Raw genomic sequence first — 16,840 nt, forward strand, 5'->3', positions numbered from 1 at the left:
GCATGCAGAAAGGCTCTGAGCATCAGCTTCAGCATGCAGAATAAAACGTAATCAGAAATTAACACCACATAACGGAAGTCATCACAATGTAACAGAAATCAACTGAAAACACATGCTTTTTTTTCTTCCTTTTTTTAAATGCATACTGACTTTCCTAACCATACTTATTTTAGGTATGCCAGCATGCTGATATCAGCAAATGACTATTTGTCCTAGTTGTTCACACATATAAAAGGCAGAGATTTTTCAGATATTTTTCTTTAAAGATATTCATTTCTCACTTTCTTTCTCTCTCTTTCGCTCACTCACATACACAGAGAAGAATGCAGAGAACCCTGTGTACTCAGAGAGGAAGATGAAGGAAGACGTTTCATCAATGACTTGCCCTGCAACTACCGGTATTAGGACAGACTACGAACTCTGTCCAGGCGTTCTGTGTTCCACTGTGTTGAGTTAATGAACATTTGTGTGGCCACACTGCTGCCAACACAACGTTACATTGTTCTCATGTTCACCTTCAGGAGCAGAAACAGCGAAGTCAAGTCCTTCATGCAGACTAGCTACGGTGTGTTTAGGGTTCCTGTTTTCTCTCTTGCTGGTAGCCCTGACTGTCATGTGTGTCTTCTGTGAGTATTATGTCATTATTACAATCTGCTGTCGGTTAAAAGAAAACAATAATAAATTTAAATCACATTACAAACTAGTCTCTAAGTTAGCTAGTACGCATAGTAACGCATAGTACGTTAGCTATGAGTTATGGCAACATGTTTGGAATGAATTTTTTTTTTAAGTCAGTTTAGCTATTTTAAATGAAAGAAATGATTGACGTTGAAACTAAATACTCATTTATGTGTATGCTGGTCTGTGACTTTTGATATAAACACTGAACTCACACTTTTCCTTTGTCCCTTTCTCCTCAGATGGCATTGGAGTAATTAAATACAACACATTGCTGGTAAGAGAAAATAGGTGCCTGACTGCAACTCTTAATATTTTACTGACAAAAGAAAAACCCACAAAAAACATCAAAGCAAGCGTCCTCATTAGCAACATGATAATTTCATTGTGAGGAACTAACAGACTATAATATCTTAAGATCATTAAAGAAACTCTAATATAGACTTAAGATAAGCCGCTAATGTGAAATTTGTTAATATAAACTGTAAAATCTGACAGGTGAAGCACACAAATGAAGCTGAAGCCAGGCAACAGATACAGACCGACTATGAACAACTTCAGAGAGCTAAACAACAGCTACAGATAGAGGTTATGCTGCTTCAGAAACAAAAGGCCCAGCTGAACCAAACACTGAATTACATCACTAAATTTAAGACATTTCCTGTTCATCAGTACTGTAGAGGTATACTTTACTGACCTCTAGACTTCCGTAGTTAGTTCTGTGCCTTTATGAACTCAGTGAAGGTGATCTATACTATCCTTCAAAATGTTTATTTTTCTTCAATCATTTGCCCATAGAGAGACAGTGTGAACCGTGTCGAAATGGCTGGACTCCCTATCAATCAAATTGCTACTATTACTTTGAGAAAGATTCTGACTGGAAAACTTGGGAGAACAGTCGAACATTTTGCGCTAAAAATGGTGGAAACTTAGCCATCATAAACAGCATAGAGGAACAGGTAAAAAAAAAAAAAGTATAAATCTGTACTAATTAAAATGAAAAACCACCACAAGCACAAATTAAGCATAAATTATATCCCTGCTTTTGACATTTTAGTTTGGCCTATTTTAGCCAAAAACTCTCTTGTATCACATCTCAATAAATTCATCAGGGAGCGTGCAAATATTATAACTACCACCTGTACTGGTGCTAAAAATGCAACTGATGTTCTGTATTTTAATTATATTTCAGTCTAACAGTATCTTGTTTCATGTCTGTAGGAATTCATTAATAATCACACCAAAACTTACTATGATAAATATCATGGGTATTGGATTGGACTCTCTGCCGTTGGTAAAAATGAGACGTGGATCTGGACTGATGGTACCAAACTCAACGGAGGGTAAAGTTAAACCCTACTGAATTCAAAACTGTGTCCTGATGATTACGTCATGCTTGATCTGTGGCTTGGTCATCTTTAGTGTGTGTTTTTCAATACTTCAGCTAAAATTGGAGAAAACCTACATCTGTAATAAGTCATAAGATTTGTTAATACCTTTTTTTTTTTACTCTTACACTGATAAAGTACTCCTTTCTTACAGATACTGGCTCGGACAGCATATGTATTATCCAGAACACTGTGTGTTGTCAATGCCAAGCCAGAATCCTTCAGAGAGCTGGAGACCAGCTCAATGCTCCATGTACAACAGATGGATCTGTGAGGCAGAAGCTTTAATATGGCCTGATTAATTTAAACAAACAAACAAACAGAATATCAAAACCTGTGTTTTTCAGAGATTTTCTCTTTTTGTCATCTTCAAAACGGACTGAAATGAACAGACATTTATGTGTTTTGATTAGTTATCCAATGTTTGTTGACACTACTTCCGCTCCCTTTTGCTGATAAACATCTGAATGCAAGGTTTGCAAAGGACATTAAGTAAAATGGGAGATTAGGAATATGAATTAAGAATAATGCACATGAGGTGCACAGAAAGATGCAGGATTAATTAAGGATTCCTTAACTCAGAGAACATGTCCAAAGACTGATTTCAATATTGAGGTGAAACCGACAATCCCAATTGGAGACATGCTGAAACCAAAACATTTGGTCATACTTGTATAACTGTTCAAATGTATCTGCATATATTTTTATTTAAAAAGCCTGGTGTAATGGATAATGTTTGTTCAGCGCAGAAGAAACAATAAAATTAACTTTTCTTTAAATTCAAAACTGTATTTCATCTCAGTTCATATGTTGCATCATGAGATTATTCAATTAAACACAGTTCAGCAAAAAGATGTAGTGAGACAGATGTAACACTGAACACTTTTGTTTATATTGTCACTCAGCCATTACTGGCCAGACACATCATAAATGACATACGGAAATTTCAAATGTTAACAATTCTAGGCACCACAGTTGTACTGAGAACAGGATCTGTTCACTCCTTAGTCCTTACTCGCATGAATTTATCATAAAAATTCAGCAATTTGTTAATTTCCATACATATCATGTGCTGTCTTCTCTCGTTTTTTTCTTTTTCTTTTTCCTCAGGGCGGGTTCTTCTCGCGTGTCGTTCTCTACTCCCTCAATCTCGACTCGACATCTTTTCCTTTTTTTCACTTTTGATTTCTCTTTCACCTGTTCCTCCTCCGCAGCACTAATCAAAAGTTCTTCCTTTTTAGAACCTGGTTCCTCTACGTTTGTCTCCAAAACAGCAGGTTTATCTGGAATCATGGGAACCTCCTGTTCGTGTTTGGAGGATTTCTTCTTTTTCTTCTTTGAGCTGATCCCATTTGTCAGCTGGTGTGTGGTGCAGTCCTCACTTGACTCAGAGCTCTTTGTGGTATCTGCAGGACCTTCACTCGCCATGTTTTCCCCGTTTATATCTTCAGAAACCACCACCTTCTCTGAAGGGTCTTTCTTTTTCTTCTTCTTCTTCTTCTTAGAAACACTGTTATCTGCCAGCAGGTGTGAGCTGATTTCAGATATGGCTTGCTCACCTGACTCTTTCACATAATGGTCTGTACTGTCTGCAGGGTCTCCACTCACAACGAGGCCATGGCCATTAATGCCCTCCTCTAGTGTGGCCATGTTTTTCTTCTTCTTCTTCTTCTTCTTCACCTCGGTCCGAGTCGCGTCATTGTCGTGGACTGCAAGATTGTGAATTTTGCCTGAATCAAGCTCTACTGCTTCTTTTGGATTCTTCTTCTTTTTCAATTTTCTGGTCCCATCTTCATTATTCTCAGAGGCCTCCACTGGGACTTCATTCTGTAAGAGTTCGTTGGCGTTATACTTTTTTTTCTTTTGTTTTTTGTCTTTGGTCTTCCCTGTTGTGTCCTGTTGGACTTCAAGGTTCTTGTCTGTGGAGTGGGCGGAGCGTTCACAGGCAGAGGTCACTGATTCGTGGTCTTTTTTGCCGTATTTTGCCATGAACTCCTGCTCCTGTTGCTCCAGTCTTGCTAGCTTGGCACTCATGGTTAGGCCATGTCTGGCTCCTCTGTTAATAAGACAGAAGCATCATTTTAATATGGTACCTACAAAGCCTGGGAGGAAAATTAAATTAAAAAAATTAAAAATTAAAAATTAAAAATTAAAAATTAAAATTAAAATGCAACTCTATGGTGCATCCTGACAACAGTCTGCTAATCATTTAACGATCATAAAGTATCACGAGCACTTGCATTACGGTTCTGCTCCTTAACAACTTTTTAAAACTGTTTTCACACAACAAGAACTGCCAATATCAGATTGAAATGTATAGTATCTGTAGCCTGAATGACTAAACTCTATCATTTAACAGCGTGACGTTGCAACTTACTTGTGTGCAGTGCGTCCTCCACATGCTTTCATAAGATCTTCATCAGACAACCTGCACATAACAGAAGAGAGGGAAGACGTCAGTAACCACAGGGTACCAAATGTCAACAATGGGAACAACTATGGTCTCCTGCATCAAAAGTGCTGATCTGGGATCAGTTTTTACTGCCATAAATGTAATAAATACATTCACATGGATCAAGGGGAGCTGATACTAAATCAGCTCTCTAGGAGCTGAAAAAAAGCTGATTATTACTTGGTTGTGGTTGACAAATCCAGTTTCTGGTCCTCATCCTCTGAGCTGCTGCTGCTGCTGTCCTCTGAGCTGAAGCTTTTCTGTTCAGGCTGCTCCTTGCCAGACAGCAGTGTGGCTGACTAATGGAGGACATAAGGTGCAGTTATGGAAAAAAAAAAAAAAGAAAACCAAATAAGAAAAAAAGAATTTATCATCGCAGCATGCCACGGCTGTACAGCAGGCCAGTGCTCTTGAGGCATATACTTACGGGACAATGTGATCTGATCGATGTACTTATTGTACGTCGCTTTGGTTAAAAGTGTTTGCAAAACACCAAATTGTAAATTGTACTCTCATTCCACATTCATAAAACTGTATGCTATACCACTAAGGACACAAAGGTATATATATATATATATATTTTTTTTTGTGTGTGTGTAAAGAAGAGGACCCTACCTTGACAAAGCATCCGTAGAGCATAGTCTTCGCCAGTTTGGCCTTGCGGGGCTTCTTGTTTGATATCATTCCCTCCTCATCCCCCTCACCCGCTACTTTCTTCACCGACACGCCTTCCTGTCCCAGTTTCACACAACAGTCACTTATGAGAACAACTGAGCTTAAGGAAACTCATTAAGCATATGCCAGCGAGTATGAAATGACAAATTTGTCACATCGATTCACTGCAAGATGGACAGAAAATTTACTGATCAAACAGAGCAGTTGTAGCTAACGTTCCTCCTGGAGATCCATCCTAATGTAGAATTCTGTAGCAACCTGGCTACAATACCCAGATGTTATTAAAAATATTTTTTAGACAATCGATATGTTTTTTTTAAAAGATATTTTAGACTGGTGGAATTAAAACCAAATCTTGTATGTGTGCAGATCTTCAGGAGAACGTTTGACCACCTCTGGTGTAAACAAAGCTTGTTCTCCATCCCTCAGAAGACATACCTGGTTGGACTCAATAGTAAGACTGGAGGAGGCCCTGTTGAAAACATGATCCCACCAATGAAAAGTGAACTGCTCACCTTGCTGATGACCCACCTGTAAGACACAAGTGCATGCTGTTGGCAGGTGCATCTTTACACATAGGCTGTTTAGAGACATCACTTTTCATCAATGTGTTTATGTTCATGTTGTGTAGCAAGACACTCACTCCACCCTTGTCACACTTGACTTTGACTTTGATGGCTTCTGCGATTCCATTCTCATCACGCCCAAGACCTTTACCTGCAAAACATTTTGGACTAAAGTAAGATTTTCTGAACACCATGTCTTAATATTGTACATACTGGACAGAATTACATCAAACCAGTCATTCAGATTTTAGGATAAACACAGTCTTACACATGGTAAAGGAGAGGTCATGAAGAAGCAAAAGACCGTCTGACGTAAAAAGGCTGTCTGAGCTAATACCCAACATGACGCTGTCGTGCGTTGTTTTGTTACTGTAATGACAAGGTTACTTGCACTATTCGGTCTTTGCAAAAGCAGGATATTGCTTCATTTGAGTGTGATGTTGAGTCACAGTTGGTGTACAGGCCTGGTCATTATCATTTATGAAACACATTCCTTTTTCTCTTTTATTTACCTGTCCACAGTTATTATACAATCAATTAAAACGTCATCTGTGCATAAACACAGATGTGCATGACATGACAACTGCACGAAACCTAAGTGAGCTGTGAAACATCATAGCTAAACTTATGGTTGGTGCCAAATGGGTCATGTGACCTTTGGAGAGTACACAGACAACACTGCCTCATCAGCTCCATTTACTTCCCTGTTAGTACTTCTGTTATTGCTTATTCTTATTTATTAGTTTTGCACAAGTTTGTTTCTCTCTTACTGTCATATTTATACAATAGTACAGGTACATTTAAGAAATCCATCTAGATGCTGAAGAGTCACTGTGGTAACTATCTTTTTAAAAGAGGGAAAAAAAAAACTTTTGGTTTTATTTATTTCAGAATAATCACGTTCCATTTAAAGGTTAAGATTCAGAGTGCGCTGTAGTATTTTCTGAGGAGTTTCTGCTTTCTATGCTGTTTCATTCAACCTACTGTCTTAAAATTATGACATATTAATGTTTTCTATTATTGTACTGTTATATATGTTTTCTTTAAAAACATTAATTTGGTGAAGTCTTTTTCCCCCCCCCATTGTTTTCTGCTGATACATAGTAATTTTATTTATATTAACTATGATTCCACTGCATTTAAACTATCTTAGTCTTTTCATTACTGCTAATTGACAATCACCATTCTGTTTTTGAAAGATCTTGTTAATATGACAGAATCCGGTGTTTCATGCGTGTATTTGTTCACGTGTACAATACACAAAAGCAAGTCTTAAAAAAAGATAAACATCCCTGAATTTTTTAAACAAAAGAAGGGGGGGGGCACAGGTGGGAGTAGAGAAAGTTTGTCCACACTTAAGTCCAGAGTTGATCCAACTAACCTTCATTTACTATTGGTCATTACTGTTGATTCCACATTAGCAGGAGAAGTACTTTATTTGTAACACACACGCTAAGCAGTGAAATGCAGCATTTAACCCATCCTAACACCAGTGAACACACACACTATGAGGTGGGAGCAGTGGGCAGCCCCTACTAGGAGCACTAATCCTAGCACACATGTCTTTAATGGTGGGAGGAAACCCACGTAAACACGGGGAAAACATGCAAACCCCATTCAGAATGGACCTTGCACGGTCGTGATTCGAACCACGGGCCTTCTTGTTGTGAGGCAACAGTGGTAGCTGAGCCACCGTGAAAACCGTGAAGCCCCTATTTAGACAAGCAAACTAAGCTGGAATCAATATCTGTTCCCCACACAAAATAAATGTCTCAGGCAACGTATCATTACTACCTGGGATCGCTATCATAGGATTTTTTTAAAACTACTTTAGCTTGGCAACAGTAACTGGCCAGCTGCAATCACCTTGTATCCATCCGTGACGAAGAAGCTGTTGTTCTGCAAATTTGAGTCCCCGGGCCTTTTCTTGGACTACTTCTGCCATCTTAGCGCGACTCTGGTCTGTCAGAAAAGAGAAAATCATGTTATTGGGCAGCAGTACTGGGCACCACCAGATCAGCACTGATCTTAAAAGTTTATGATATCAGGTACGCCAACAGCGGTGAATATTACCGTCTCTTGTTCTCACAACTTCAGTGTTTTACATGAGTAAACAAGCGCATAAAAAAACATTTGTTCACCTCAATTCCCTCTTAATGTGCCCAAGTCAAACTCATGTCTGTCGTTCTACTTAAACCACGCGTTTGTCATGCAGTAGGCAGCCATGACACCGGAAGTGTATGATCAGCCGGTTGGAAACGTCATTAAAAAGCTTCTTGTGGTCAGTGAACGGAGAAAGGTTTTGGCCATAAATGTACTGAAATGTGTTGTGCGATGTATTTATGAACATATGCAATATTATTGCGAATTGTTCTTATATATCTATCAAACTTTATTCAAATTGCCAACGACATAAATATCAGTTTTGTAGAATGTCGTGATTTGGTTGGCTGTGTCGGCTGACAGATGGTTAACTTAGCACCATCTGTTGGTCAGTTTACATCTACTTCTTGTTCCTCTAGAATCAACCGAGCGGAAACGCAGATCAGCACAATTTCTCATTATTACTTTTGTAAGTAATAATGAAATCGTCTAATTTCCTTGTTACCTTGTTAGCCAAGTCACCAAAGTGCTGACACACTTTTAACCGTGAAATTTTGACAGTGATATGAAACTGATTAAAAATTTTGGTGTTCCATTTTACATCGAGTTAATTGCCTACATACAGTATAAAGATAGATCCATTGAATTTCATTTAGTAAAAGACTTCTTAAAATTCTACACTCCAGCTACAGATATAAATCAGATTTATTATCAAGATTAAATGGATAGTCTGCGAACCACGAGGTTCAAAATAAGCCCACAACCTACGGGCATTGTGTGCCAACGGTTATGCGTTACATTTATTTCTGGATATTAAATGAGCATGTAAACAATTGCAATTAAAATTCCATTCGCTCTACCTCATCATCATCATCTGAGATAAAACATAGGTGAATCATAACTCAGGAACATGGCTTTGTAGTCTTGAAGTCATCTCATTCAAAGTGTACTATTCATTGCACCCGCGTCTTTACGTCTGGATGGACGACTAAACGGTTGAGATCACCATTAAACGGTGATCTCCATCAGTGATCTCACTGAGTAACTTTTAATCCCTGTGTTCTTGAAAAGTGCTCAAAATAATTTAATTACTATTACACTGAAATACATGATTTTATTACTACTACTAATAATAAAGTTGACTAATTATCAAAATGACACAGTATTTTTTTTGGAAATAAAGAACTGACTTCAAAATATTTTTAAATTTCTTTTCAAGATGGGCCTTTTCCTAATGTTTCGAAATGAAGAGTTCTCCAAATCCTCATCACAAAATGTATGTAAGCTTGACAGCATCTTTTTGTAACTCTCTCTCTCTCTCTCTCTCTGTGTATGGGCCTATTTAGGTATGTGTGTGTGTGTGTGTTTGTGTATACATACACACACTGATGAGGCAAAAGATGACCACCTGCCTAATATGCTGTGTTATGACCCTGAGTCATAAGTGTGTATTATTGTTTTGTGTGCTGCTGTTTTTCTCCCCCTGCCTGTGTGTGGTGCTTTCCTCCCATGTCTGGTGTGTTTTCCCCGTATGTCCCTCTGTCCCTTTAATGTGTTCATTTGCAGGTGGCGGTCAGGGATTGGCCCACAGCCTGACGGCGCCAGTTTTAAAAAGACGCTGCCTCCACATGCCGGTTGCCCCTGCTTTTCCTGGCCAATTTGACCGTGTCTTTTCGCTGTGTTTTTCGATAACTCGTTGTGTGTATTTTTCTGAGAGATACTCGTTGCATAGAGTGTAAATTTTTATTTGTGTGTTCGTGATTTTCGTTGTGTATAGGGTCTGATAGATGTTCGTTGTATATATTGTAAATAATTTTCGTTTGAACAGTCCGGGTAGTTGTAGGGGGTGTGAAGCCATTTTTGTTTGTTCTTCTTTTCTCCTGTTTTTTCGTTAGGGAGTTAGGGAAGAATTCTGTATTTTCTTTTTCTTTTATTTTTGGGAAGTAGTTTATTTAGTTTGTAAATTATAGATTGTTTTGGTTGTTGTTTTGGCCGCGCTCACCCCGACGCTCTTCACTACCACCTTTGTAAATAAATCACTTTTTGGACTGTATTCACTGGTACGGGTCATCACTGGGAATAGGGAAAGGGGAGTCACTTTTATGTTCTGCTCGGTAACCCCTAGGCTGGTCATATCAGCTGTTGATCCTGTTTATAAGGTCTTCAACAACTGCCCATTCTATGTCACTGCCCAAACCCATGTCTTCTGCTTCCAGAATACAGCTGGAAGAGCAGCTAACTCCTGGCCTCTCCCCAAAAATGTATGTATGTACAGTATATGTATGTATATGCATATGTAGTACTAGATAGACAGAAGTCACTGACATCAAGACAAGAAAGCCCCTTACAGTGCATGGAGGATTTCACCCCAAATCCGGCATCCTGAGACTGTACACTAAGTGGAATGAAGGAGGCCAAGGACTAGTGAGCGTCAGAGCCACAATCCAGGATGAGACAACAAAGATCCAAGACTACATCAGGAAGATGGCCCCAAGCGATGAAGTGCTTAGTGAATACCTCAGGCAGCAGAAACCTCTGAAGAAAGAATAACAGGAGCAGGAACCATCATAGAAGGACAAGCTCCTGCACGGCATGTACCACCATCAAATAGAGGAAGTGGCTGACATTGAGAAATCTCACCAGTGGCTGGACAAGGCTGGATTGAAGGACAGCACAGAGGCACTGATAATGGCAGCACATGAACAGGCCCTGAGTACAATATCAGTAGAGACTGAGGTCTACCACACCAAGCAGGGCCCCAGGTGCAGGCTGTGCAAAGACGCCCCTGAGACAATCCAGCACATAACAACAGGGTGTGAGACACTAGCAGGCAGGGCATACAAGGAACGGCCATAACCAAGTGGCTGGCATGGTATACAGAAACATCTGTGCAAAGTACGAACTGGAAGTCCCAAGGTCAAAATGGGAAACACCCCTAAAGGTGGTGGAGAACGACAGGGCAAAGTTCCTGTGGAACTTCCAGGTACAGACTGACAAGCTGGTTATGGCTAATCAACTGGACATAATAGTGGTGGACAAACAGAAGAAGAAAGCCATAGTGATAGACATAGCAGTCCGAAGCGACAGCAACATCATGAAGAAGCTTGGAGGGGAAAGAACACTGCAGGGGCGAAGGGGGAATTTTCTATTTATATATTTATATATATATATATATATATATATATATATATATATATATATATATATATATATATATATATACATACATACATACATACATACACACACACACACACACACACACACACACACACACACACACATATATATATATATATATATATATATATATATATATATATATATATATATATATATATGATGTACATACAGCCAGGGTCCCTTCTGTGTGGAGTTTGCATGTTCTCCCTGTGTCTGCGTGGGTCCCCTCCGGGAGCTCCGGTTTCCTCCCACAGTCCAAAGACATGCAGGTTAGGTGAACTGGAGACACTAAATTGCCCTTAGGTGTGTGTGACTATGTTTGTCTGTGTGTCTGCCCTGCGATAGACTGGCAACCTCTCCAGGGTGTTTCCCTGCCTTTCGCCCAATGAGCGCTGGGATAGGCTCCAGTACCCCCCGCGACCCTAATCAGGATAAGCGGCTTAGATAATGAGTGAGTGTATGTGGTCAGGAACAGTTAATCATTTAGCTTCTAACTTTTTTTTTTGTGATAAAAATGTATTGCTATGGTTTATTTCTCCATTCTGTAGAAACACATCCTGATAGAGGCTTTGATGAATTTGTTAAATAATACATATTTAGAGGAAATAATCAGTTCCTGTTGTGGAAATGACATTTTGTCATATTGCTTTTAAAATCTCATGATGTGTTAGCCTGTTAATGTCAGTTTTAGAGTTAGCATTAAATATACAAAAAAATACACAATATTAAATGAAATCGGTCCAGTTGTTTTTACATTCATATGAAATATGAGCTGTTTGGAAATGATACCCAATAAACATATTCTCAATTTAACTCATATTTACCTTGATTTTTCCTCTTTTTATCACCCCCTAGGGTGGTCACTCTTTTCTCCAGCCATGTGTTACCCTGTTGAGTGGCTGTTGCTATGGTTACCAAGTATATAAACCCTAAACCATGATCCCAGAATTCTAATTTGAACAGTGCAGTGGAAAGATAGTGAACCCAAGCGACAGGGGTTCTTTTTATGAAAAATACAAGAAAATGTGAATATTACAATACATAAATATATTTCATTAAAACAGACAATGTCTAATTTGTATTTGAAATCAACATTATTTCAATATCAAATTCTAAACAAAGCAGGGTTGAAGGTCCAAAGTTTTTCCTTTCCTCTTCCACAACATTGCTATTGTCAGCAAGATCATAATGCAAATGAAGCAGCACAGATTGTTTTTTTTATTTTATTTTATTTTTCTAGGTTTGTGTGCTGTTGTGAGAACTACAAGGTGTTTAATTAAGCTGATGTAATAGACTTATACATATTTGTATATTGCATCAGCTTGTGTGCAACGAACAATAGAGTTTAGCACACAGACCACACAAAAGCAGATGTTTCATGAGCATTCAAACTGCAGATCATTTTAAGGTTTAAAGGTAAAATTTCTTCCTCTGTTTCCAGCTCACATGCCCCTACCATACCTACGCTATGTAAAATCATACATTTTAACCCTTCTGTGACTTTTTCCAAGTACTGTTAAGACATGTTAATATATGAAATAACTCATAGGAAATAACAAAAAGAGAGTTTTGGCAGTGATGTCCCTGAATTTTAATAAAGGCTCATTTACACACATAGACCTATAGCGACCACAATCCATGTGAGTTCAAAGACTATTGGTATGGCATTCCGAATCTAAAACTGAGAATTTATTTTCTAATAACAGAACCAAAAGATGAGAAAAAGCATTTTTAGGTATGTTTTAACAGTATACAGTGAACAATACCATGCTCAAGCTCGCCTCATTATGACTCAAAAATGTTTTCTGCTATCGGTCCCAGATACTCTACAAGCACAAAAGTCAGCGAGTTTCCAAAATCAGAATAATAGGTATCAGCAACTTAAACCAGCATTCAGGAGGACACAAATGTTTCATAAACAAATTCAAACTTCTTCAGACATGCAAAAACTGATTCGCATACAGTAGTAGATGTGATTAAATCGACAAGTGACATGTATGTGTTCACTGAATTGTGCTCAGCATGCACTCAAAAAACTTTAAATCCTTTAATAACAAATAAAAACATTCATATAAATTACAAGGCGATAATTGTTAGAATGGACAGGACAACCATCAAATATCATTTTTAATGCAAGGTTGACTGCAATAATTGATACTTGTGCAGTTCATTATAGGAATCAACACATGAAAAGCAACATTGAACATTAAAAAAATTAAAAAACAAAAATAAGGTATACAGAATGTATCGGTTCACGTCACAAAGTTTCTTCCACAAAATAAGACCAAAGCAGAGAGAGGAAGTGGAGAGTCATGAGAGAAAGCAGTATTTTTTTACCTAGGGACCAATCAGCGCTGATCTAAGCCCTTACTCTGCCTACCGTTCACTTGTGAAAGAACCCAACCAGCTTTAGATTGATGAACCAAACTGTAGACAAATCAGGAGGGCTCTTAGCAGGTTTCTTGTATTTCTGGGTCTTCTTGTCTTTCTTGCGTCGTCCCTTCCTTGAGGCAAATGCTTTCATGCTTCCTCACTTCAGCGTTGTCAGTGCATCTGATAGAACAGCACCCCATGATGAATGCTATCACGCTAAGCCCAAACAGTATCCAATAGCTGTAACGCTATGCAGCGGTGTGACATATATTATGACATATATGTCCAAAAAAAAAAAAAAAAGAAAGAAAAAAGAATGGGATAGTCAGAGTTCAAATTTTAAAACCTTAATATCAATACTTAACTATATATGTGTGTGTATGTGTGTGTGTGTATATATATATATATATATATAAACATATATATAAAATGCATGTATTATCATGGTTTTGTTTGTTTCACTTGCTTTAAACTGGAAATCTCACTTCCTTTAAAAGGTGTTAAACAATGTTTAAACTGTCAAAACAGAGCCCTGTTATTAGACCTACAGACAAGTGATTTTGTCATTTTTAAAACTGAAGAAGTTGAACGGTGTTTCTGTGAAGAGGAGTTCAAGAGTTTTGCTTGGAAATCTTGCTGTTTGATTTGTAGACTTTAGAGATTTGCATGGGCATCACAAAATATATTGCATATTTGTGCAGGATTTTGTAACATTGCTGCATAAACAAAATGTAACAATATTTAGCTACTCACCAAAGAGTCACACCAGTTGCTCTGTAATTTCTCTCGATCAGTAGAGTTTTTAGGTTCACACCCTGATAGTATCATTTCTTCAGGTATGCCTTTCCAGTCACATTTGGCACATGACCAGTATCTGCCATCGAGAAGCACCAGTGCTGCCCACACCAGAGATGGAACACAGCACTGTATTAAGATCAATGCTTGCTTGCAGCATTTCCAAGCAGCATCCCGACTGCAATTTGTGTTGCAGCTGCAAACTGGCTTAAAGATAAATAACATAAGTGCAAATAAAAAAACCACTGGTATGGTCAAAACTGCAATAAAGGTATGTAAGTTACATGGCTCTTTGCAGGGACAAACAAAATTCATATCCACAAGTTTTTCAATCCCTACTATTATCATGCCAAGAATTATATTATCAAATGGAAGTTTTTCTGGAGTCATCAGCTCTTTTATCATTGCCAAAAGTTTTGTTTTGATGTCCATTGTTATCAATACAAGATAAGATGCCCTAACACAGAAAAAGTATCACCACACAATGACACTGACTGATTCATGTTCATTGTTTATAAATACCCAGAACACATTCACATTGGCTGATACTTCAGGGAGGCGGAGCCATCATATCTGCTTTACTGGGTACTTGTGCAAAAACATTTAAGATGTTTAAATGATATAAAAATATGTGAATTTTTTGTTAAAAAGTGTCATAAAACCATAAGCACTTTTCAACATGTTTGTGACAGAGGTGGTTTGAAAACTGCTTAGTATTTTTTTTTTTTGTCTGAAAAAGCAGATTGTAGGGGTACATTAAAATGCACGTGTACAATAGAAAAAGACATTCCTCCTAATGAATTTGTCTCTAAATCAAGTCACTATGGTTGATAGGTCTTGTTTGATGTCATATGAAAGATTTTTGTTGAATTTTCATGGAACAATATTAATGTCCAGGTTTTGAGCATTATAAATAAACCTGCAGTTTATACTTAAAGACAATAGCTTACAATAGTTTATAGAAAAGGTTCCCTGAGAATTTTAAAGGCCTAACTTTCATGGGTGACACTTTGCCGCCCAGCTCTTCCTGGACACTATGAACCACTGAGATTCAAGATTCAAGAATTTTATTTGTCTCATACACAGTTAAAAACAGTATAAAACTTGTAGTGAAATGTAAACCTGGTCCAACTCGTTTGGCAAAATAGAAGAGCAAAATAGAAGAGATAAGAATGGGATAGATAAAAATAAATAAAATACATGAAAAAATGAACAATAAGAATAAAAACTAGAAAGTATCAAGTGCAGTTAGTACAGAGTGCAAGAAAGTAACAACCACATCATTAAAGTCCTGAGTTTGTGTTCAAGATTAGCGTGGGGGGGGCATGTCCGTATTGAGGAGTCTGATGGCCTAGGGGACGAAGCTCTTCCTGAGCCTCACAGTTCTGGCTATCAGACTGCAGAAGCGCTTGCAAGCAGTTACTGGGATGGGTGGAGTCCTTAATAATTTTGATGGCTCTGGTACTGCTTTGCCTGGTATGAATGTCATACCACACTGAGATGCACTGAGTCAATATACTTTCTATGTCCCCGGTACAGAAAGTATTCAGAGTCACTGGGGGGCCCTGAATTTCCTCAGCAGTCTTAGGTGGTACGTGTGTTGTCCGGCCTTTTTACTTAAGCTTGGATGTGATTAGTCCAGGTCGGGTCCAGAATCGCTATATCGTCAGCAAAATTGACAACAGAAGTGGAACTGTGAGAGAACACACAGTCATGTGTATAGAGAGAATAGAGTAGGGGCCTCAGGACACAACCCTGTGGGGCTCTTGTTCTCAGGGTGATGATGTTAAAGGTGAAGAGTCCCATTCTCACAACCTGAGGTCCTTGAGCTTGGAGGCCAGCATGTGTGGGACTATGGTACTGAAAGCTGAACTATAATCAATAAACAGCAGCCTCACTATAGTTCCCTTTTCCTCTGTCTCTGTGTGTGTTAAAGAATGAATTTATTGTTTTGGAAATGTACAGAGTTTAGTGATGCTCTGATTACAAAACTGGCATATTGTAAGAATGTCAAGAGAAGGTAAAACACAGAGAATGTGCAAGATATGTGAACAGGAAACCTCTTCTACCGAGGCATGAGGCAATGAGAGATAACAATGTGTGAAAATGCATGAAGCATGCAAGACATCGTTTACAAACTACATAGAGTGCATTTGTATGTAAAAGTGCTTTGTAGCTGAGGGGCAGATTGTTTGGTTTACTGAAAAAGAGAACACCGGGTACAAAAAGCATGGGCTAGACATAAAAACAGGAAACCACACGTAGGTCTTGCAGAAAGCATACATAAAAAGCATATCATAAAAAATACTTAAGGTGTGTCCTCAAGTAAACGAAAGCATTGCAAGAGAATATGCCCTGCTAAGTGTTTTGTAAGATGCATTAGTTTTTGTGTTGTGATATCAGACAGATTGAAAAAACAGTTTTTTGCTTTGTGGATGTTGAGATGCATATGGTACGAATATATGAAGGACTTTATGTGTACGGCGTTATGCAGTTTTAGATGTTCTACCTGGCAAATCCCCAACATATATCTTTGACCATCAAAAACAATACATTAGATTTCTGTAACATATGTCTCTCTGAAGTATGTTACAGACTGACTCCCATGTTGAAAAGCCAAGATTTTG

At 38.3% G+C, this 16,840-nt stretch overlaps 1 protein-coding gene across 1 annotated transcript; it reads right to left on the reverse strand.

Moving 5' to 3' along the window:
• Positions 1-2,948: 2,948 nt before the first annotated feature.
• On the reverse strand, positions 2,949-7,984 carry gpatch4 (G patch domain containing 4). Its single transcript, XM_030782001.1, has 8 exons — positions 7,901-7,984; positions 7,626-7,721; positions 5,837-5,910; positions 5,632-5,724; positions 5,134-5,250; positions 4,699-4,817; positions 4,444-4,494; positions 2,949-4,122 (listed from the first exon to the last, which is right to left on the reverse strand). The coding sequence occupies exons 2-8, from the start codon at positions 7,702-7,704 to the stop codon at positions 3,132-3,134; spliced, it is 1,524 nt and encodes a 507-aa protein (XP_030637861.1). The 5' UTR covers positions 7,705-7,721; positions 7,901-7,984; the 3' UTR covers positions 2,949-3,131.
• Positions 7,985-16,840: the final 8,856 nt, after the last annotated feature.

This window comes from Chanos chanos, chromosome 8 (genome assembly GCF_902362185.1).
Source record: "Chanos chanos chromosome 8, fChaCha1.1, whole genome shotgun sequence".
Classification (NCBI taxonomy): Eukaryota; Metazoa; Chordata; class Actinopteri; order Gonorynchiformes; family Chanidae; genus Chanos; species Chanos chanos.